The following is a 6,854-nucleotide window of genomic DNA, read 5'->3' as shown; positions in this document are numbered from 1 at the left end:
TCAAAATTTGGTAACAAATTTCCTGAGGTTTTGATCAATTTCATAGAACACTTTTCAAAATTTAATGAAAAACATCGAAGCTTTCCTTCAACATTCAGAGATACCTATAGGAGGAGATAATTATGGCGCTGATTTTTAAACTCGCTTACCTTACGTATGTATAGCGATAAGTAAGATAATTTCAGGCTTCATGAGCACAATCAGAATACTCAAATTCAAAACTCATCTATTCAAATTGGGATGAATGTGAACGAATTTCAGCGAATGACCATAACTTAAATGCCATGGAGCTCCATTGATTTGGATATCCGAAAAAAAGAAAAAAATTACCAGGTTATAAGATTTGTTCAATTTTTTCCATTCATTGGACAGCCGATGTGTACAAGTTTGGTGAATGGTACGTCTCGCCACTCTCGTCTCATGAGTGAACTTCATGCACCTTCACACCTAAAATTTGATTCATCAGAAATTTATTCAATTGCAACTGGCAAGTGATTTCTTCACCTCTGACCTCTGAGTTAAGTAGATAAGTCATTCGCGAACAAATCATCTTCTAGTTAATTCCTAAAAAGATGAAATTTTTCGAGGTCATCTTTCAAGATTTGATTTATGTACTTACCTAATATACGATATGTAGCATTGACTCAAAATCATTCGCGAACGAATTGAGCATATTTTTCGAAGTACCTATCACCTGTTCCTATTAATTGAGTAAAAATCCATTCGATTCTAATTACGGTACCGGGTGACCGAAAAGTAGTTCCGGTACAGAAATTCTTCTCAAAAATTCCCTAATCAACTTATCCAAAAAATTCAAATTGCTATGTCACCCTTGGTCCATTACTGTTCAAACACCAACCATCTTAAAAAATTGCAATTGTTTTAAAATTCATGACGAGACAATAATTTACTCATTAATTTTAACACTAAAATCCGAATCATTGCCCCTTCAAATTTCAAGTTAGGCAAAAAGTTTATAGGTATGAGGTTTTTTGTTTCTTTCGTCAACCTCTACCAGCTCCATGGACTACTTTTGAAATATTTCATCATTTTAAAATTTCCCGAAATTCCCTAAAATTTCAAGTTTTCAAGTTGGCAGCACTGCGTTCCAAAAACAAGCCTTGCTTCGGAGTAAACGAAGACGTTGCGTGAGGAGCTCCTAGTAAACGTACTGCATGTATGCAACCCTCTGAGCTTCTCGTCACTGTGCTTATTATTCTTTGAAACGAAAATACTGATTTTTTACTTCAACTATTTTTTGGTCACCCGGTATTTTTGAATGATTCTTGTCCCTTCAACTTATAAGACAGGCAACTTGATTGCCTGGAATTTTTTTATCCCATCTATCTGATTAAATCCCAATGTTAAGTATATTAAACCCTATAAGAACATTGTAGATACATGTACTTTAATGAGTCTTCAATTCAGCGTACATTCAGGTCAGATTTCGAAAATAATTTTTCCCAACATGTGCCAGCTCGTCGCCTTGAAAAAATACAAATGTTCCAAGCAAGTTCGGACGTCAACAGACAATCCGCAATCCTTACAATCAATCCACAGCCAATCTCGTAAAATTTTTATTCGCTTTTTCACGATATCGATACTTTAATTCAAAAGGTTAGCCCACAAGAGTAAAACAACAATAAAACCAAATATTTCAAGAACGAAATCTTCTGTTCAGCGAATTTCCACATTTGGAATATGTAAACAGATCATTGAATTATTCAGACCTGCGTTTCGTATAAAAGTCCAAGTCGGTATTAAAAAACAAAAACCTCTGAAGTAGAACACTAAACGTATTTGGTAAGCATTCTACACGTGCCGCTTACCGTATACGTAAATTGAAAAATTACATTTCCTTTATTTTTCCATTTTCATCGCACCAATTCGAAATAAACATCGTCAGTTTCACATTTTCGGCATCGAATAATGGACGTTGATAAAATACAAACGATTAAATTTAGACGTTAGCGTCGACGAACTGTATAAGGGGCTAATTTCAACCAGGATAGAAGCCAAAAACGAATATGAAAAGGGCTTTGGGAATGGTAACAATAAAGATAAAGCAAACCGTGAAAAGGAGAAAGCAAAAACTCCGGAGGGAATTAATCTAACACATTTTGGTGTGAGTACGCCTGCGAATTCTGACAGGGCTTACAACAACGTATACAAATTGATGTAATTGAATTACAAACTAAGCCTGTACTTTATCAGTGTTCTTTTCCAGCAAATATGTAATTTTAAGGAAATAAAGTTCAAATTTAAATACTGTCGATGAATTATACCTACGCACTGCGTTGCAGGTAGAGAGTGGAATAGGTCAAAAGATTATTCAGTTTGTTGGAACTGATTTTTTTTTTCAGTTTATTGAAACTTAGGTAGGTACCTATTTCATGTTTATTTATGAAGTTATCGACAACGTACATTATTTTTTGAAGGCACATGATACGTATATTATATTTTTACAGAAATGCTTACAATATAACATTATAGGTACATCACAATAAGAAGGTAATAGGTAAAACGTGCGCTGAGAAGAGTATAAAGTATAGGTAGGATACTTAGGTACATGTACGCGAAATATTTTAAATCAGGAACTTGAAGCTTATTCGTGACAATTCTTAGGTACCTATTTTGGAAAAAAAAATGGCATGATAATCCATTTCAAGTATTGTTGTTGAGAAAACACTGAAAATGGAATGAGATGTCATCTATATTTTCATGATAGGTACCTAAAAAAGTGATGGAAACCAGCAGCGTAACTAATTGTAAGGGGTGAAGGGAGCCGTCGTCCTCTCCTTGCAAGCGAAAATTTAAAATAGAACGCGAGACGTTTTTTGGATCTATTTTTTCAGAAAATTACCTCTAAATTTTGATTTTTCGTGCTTAAAAATCTGATTTTACCCCCTTCTTGAGAGAATCTTGGCTACGCCACTGACGGAAACTGGTATAGTTCCTTTAAACGATAATACATATATTAGGCAACACAAGACAAAACTTGACATATCCTACATTTGTATAAAACCGTTTGACCCGGAAAAGAAATGACCAATTTCGTCTAAAGATTTGCCAACAGTCTCTGGAACAAATAAGGCAAAGAATACCGTACTAGCTAAAAGAAGGATGGCATAATAAACATACAAAACCCCACCGCAATATAACAATAAGTACGGATGGATTTTTACAGCAATGCCTGAACACATACAGAATACAATCGAAGGAATACATGCAAAACCTTTTGCACTATGAGGAAATAATTCTCCAAGTATAGACGTAGGAATTGTTGCGACCCCGAAAGAAATGAAAAACGACGCACACCACACCGAAATAACGTGCAAAACGTTTAAAACATTCTGCATAGATTGGTTATCAAAGTGAAACAGTGAAACGCTGAGTAAGCATAAGCATACGGACATGCCTACAGATGAAAAATAGTATACTTTTTTAATACCTCCGTATGGTACCACAACTGAAACTAAGAATACTGCGATGAGTCCGAGAATACTCGATATTAACCCTAATTCGTAGTCGGGGTCATTAGTAGTGGGTGCGAAATAATGAATATAATGACGTAAAAATGGAAACTGTCTCGTACTAGGCATAACTTCCTGAGCTGGTTGACTAGTTTCCGAACCTACGGTAATAATATCTACCATGTAAGCGGTAAACGCCGGTGCTCCGGAAAACATTATCATAGTGTATAACATGGTCATGACTAGTAATGGCTTGTAAACATCTTTTCTCATCAATTTTCGAATCACAGTTATAAAATGAGAAGTTTTACTCGAACAAGATGGCGTTTCTATAGAATCGATATCTTTTAAAATTGGCTGATGAATTCCTAATAGTTTTTCGGACCGTTTCGCTTCTTTTATGAGTCCTTTGTGGTACAACCATTGCGGACTTTCGGGAATGTACAAATAGTTTATCAGCAAAAGAAGAAAAGAAAAAACTGCTGCTGCAGCAGCAACATATCGGTAAGGTAAGAGACAACCTAATGCGTAGGTTAAAATCATGCCCAACGAAAGCGCAATCCCTTGCCATACGTTCAACGAATTACGCCAATGGGGATGATTTACTACGATACATTCGGCAGCATACACCTGACTTATGTACATGCATCCTGAATTCACTCCGGTTAAAATTCTCCCGCTGAATGTAATAGTTCGTTGGAAATCTAAAAGTAGCAGTAGCCAACCGAGCACACTTGGTATTACGCTGATCATGATCGATGGTCGTCTACCAAATTTATCGATAATTAGTCCCGTTAATATCGAACCAATTGGAGAGCCGAAGTTGAACATTGATCCTGAAAAATAAAAATTGAAGTTTTATTAGCATCAAATCGTATAATTATGTATGGTATGTAGGTACAAGTATTTTGTAACTCTGAAGAATTCTAGCCCTTTGCAAGAAGAATTAATGAGGATGCAAAAAACTACAGCACCCTTTACAGAAAGTAATACCTCTAGAATTTTTCTGTAAGGGATGGGTTGAACATAATTATGAATACCTAGTCAAAAAAGTAGACCTAAACTTTGATATCATCGTCCTCTAAGTATACATAAGGGGCCCCCGGGGCCATGTTTAAACCAAAAAAATATGATATTTATACTTTCTCCAACCAAAATTTTTGCAAACTTTTTGCCCTCGCTTCGCTCAGGCCAGGTTTCCTTTCTTTTATTTAAAAATCTAAATTTTCAATTTAGTACATTCAAATTCTAAAATTGTGTGATCAGAAAAATAAACTCATCAGTCACCACAGAAACATTGTTTTTTACGTCTCAAAATACAAATTTTTGAAATTTTCTGCCTTCACTTCAGTTGGGCATGTGTGTTTTTTTTTTCAATTTGAGATCAAACTTTTATAAAAATCTATGAAGTAGGTATTCAAATTTTAGGAAATTTTCTAACAAAAAAAACTTTTCTCCTCAAAAAACGTTGTTTTTCTACTTCTCGAAACTAGATTTTGCTCTCACTCCGCTCTGGGCCTGTTTGCTTTTCATTTTCAAGTTTGAAATTTAAAAAAAAACAGTCATTCAAGTTTTAAAACTTTGAGCTAAAAAAGTGAATAAATTATTCAAAAACATCGTTTTTTTATCCCTCAAAATACGATTTTTTAAAAGCTTTTGCCCTCGTTTTGCTCAGGAAAATTTCTATCTCTTCTCTAAACCAAAAAAAAAAACACATTTTTAAAACTTCCATAAATTCAAAAGGAAAATTACCTAAGAATTTTTTCATAAGACCAAATGCGAATTATATCACTTGACAAAATTGTCATTTCATCTTTTATTTCACTTTAAAAACTTGTCATTTTATTCGGTAAAATTGGTATTTTTTTCTCAAGGCAAATTTTTTGTCCGCTCGCCCCTCTCAAAAAATCTCCACTTTTTCGAAATTAATATTGAATAAAGCAAAAATCAATCGCACAAATTGCATTCAAGTATCCAAACCTGGGAAAAAACAGATGGAACAAAGAAAGATTCTTAAGGAGAAAGGGAGAAATTTTGGGGGGGCCCATTCGGTGCATCCACCAGGGGCCCCAAACCGACCCAGTCTGCCAGTGGCTGCCACTCATTAGCACTGTCTCGTTTATCACGGATTAAGAAAATTGAAGACCAAAGATGGTTCATTAGGTTAATCAGTCAACTAATTCGGTTAAAACGATTAAAATTTCAATCGTCAATCTAATTTTATTCACATGTTAAAATGAGAAGCGGATAAAAGGTCAGGCTAAGTAAATAATCAGAAATCAGCTGTACCTAATCAAAATTCGTTCAGTCGTCTAATTAAGCAATTAAAAATGTAAATCGCGTAACGACACAATAAATTAATAACGAGGCAATAATGTTAGGTTACCCAAATTCAAAATTTTTCCGACATGAAGATAGAATTTTAGCATCCCATTTTCACATCCTTCAAAAAAAACTCTCAAAATGCTTTACAAAAGTATGGAATGAAGAATTAGGTAAGTAGGTACTTCGGTAAAAAATTTCTGCTGACGCATGCTTAAATCCAATCCTACCTAAATATAATGATAATTTCAAAAATTTCACAGTATGGTAATTGTATGATACACTTACATGTAAATTGTAGGTAGGTAACTAATAATAATTAAACACAAAGCAAACTTACCAAACCAAGAAGCATCACTGATGCTGAGCTGCATTTGAGGCAAAGCGATTGCAGAATAAGATAACCCCATACCGCCGAGAAGTGCAGGAGACACGATAATGCTGCCATAAATAATCTATTAAAACAAACAAAATAAGTATGATTATTTTTCTGGTGTAAAATGTAGGTATGTATTTGTAAACTTGATTATTTATGAGAAAAAATTGAGCGAATAAGTAAGACGTAAATGAAATTACCAATCTTTTAACAGAGGTCTCGTGCTCCTCGATTTTTTTCAGTACAGGATCCGTCTCGTCTGCATCATAAGTATCAATTGCAATGTAACTCATATTTCACTCACTATACTATATTTTCACATAAAAAAAAAAACATAAATACGAGAACTAAGTATCAATGATTTATTGCAAAATTTCTCGCTGATTTTCCATTGTGATATATGCGTATTAAAAAGTGAACTGATCAAGCTACAGGATACAATGAAAATGATAGTGCTCATGTGGAAAGATTAAGTACGGTTTTTATGATTTGTACTTCATTAAAACGCGATCTTTGAAGACTTGAACTTTGTGTAGTATATTTATCATACGTATGATTGTTCAAATGCCTTGATTGATATAGTAGTACATATATAACTTTCACTCACATGTGAATTTCACAGCAATCGTGTTATTGTAGGTCATTTTCTAAATTTGTTTCCTTCCTATTGCATTTTTCTTAAT

The 6,854-nt window shown here is 34.1% G+C and overlaps 1 protein-coding gene across 1 annotated transcript; it reads right to left on the bottom strand.

Moving 5' to 3' along the window:
- Positions 1–2,336: 2,336 nt before the first annotated feature.
- Positions 2,337–6,752, bottom strand: LOC135841446 (uncharacterized). Its single transcript, XM_065358408.1, has 3 exons — positions 6,372–6,752; positions 6,136–6,250; positions 2,337–4,309 (listed from the first exon to the last, which is right to left on the bottom strand). The coding sequence occupies exons 1-3, from the start codon at positions 6,462–6,464 to the stop codon at positions 3,009–3,011; spliced, it is 1,509 nt and encodes a 502-aa protein (XP_065214480.1). The 5' UTR covers positions 6,465–6,752; the 3' UTR covers positions 2,337–3,008.
- Positions 6,753–6,854: the final 102 nt, after the last annotated feature.

The sequence above is a fragment of the Planococcus citri genome, chromosome 3 (assembly GCF_950023065.1).
Source record: "Planococcus citri chromosome 3, ihPlaCitr1.1, whole genome shotgun sequence".
NCBI classification, from domain to species: Eukaryota; Metazoa; Arthropoda; class Insecta; order Hemiptera; family Pseudococcidae; genus Planococcus; species Planococcus citri.
This window is presented reverse-complemented; position numbering and strand designations above follow the sequence as displayed.

Excerpts from the sequence above, each read along its gene's own strand:
- LOC135841446 (XM_065358408.1), bottom strand. The coding sequence starts at position 6,464 with ATGAGTTACATTGCAATTGATACTTATGATGCAGACGAGACGGATCCT. Across the intron at positions 6,251-6,371 it reads AGACCTCTGTTAAAAGATTG|ATTATTTATGGCAGCATTAT; the intron begins GTAATTTCATTT and ends TTGTTTTAATAG. Across the intron at positions 4,310-6,135 it reads CAGTGATGCTTCTTGGTTTG|GATCAATGTTCAACTTCGGC; the intron begins GTAAGTTTGCTT and ends TTTATTTTTCAG.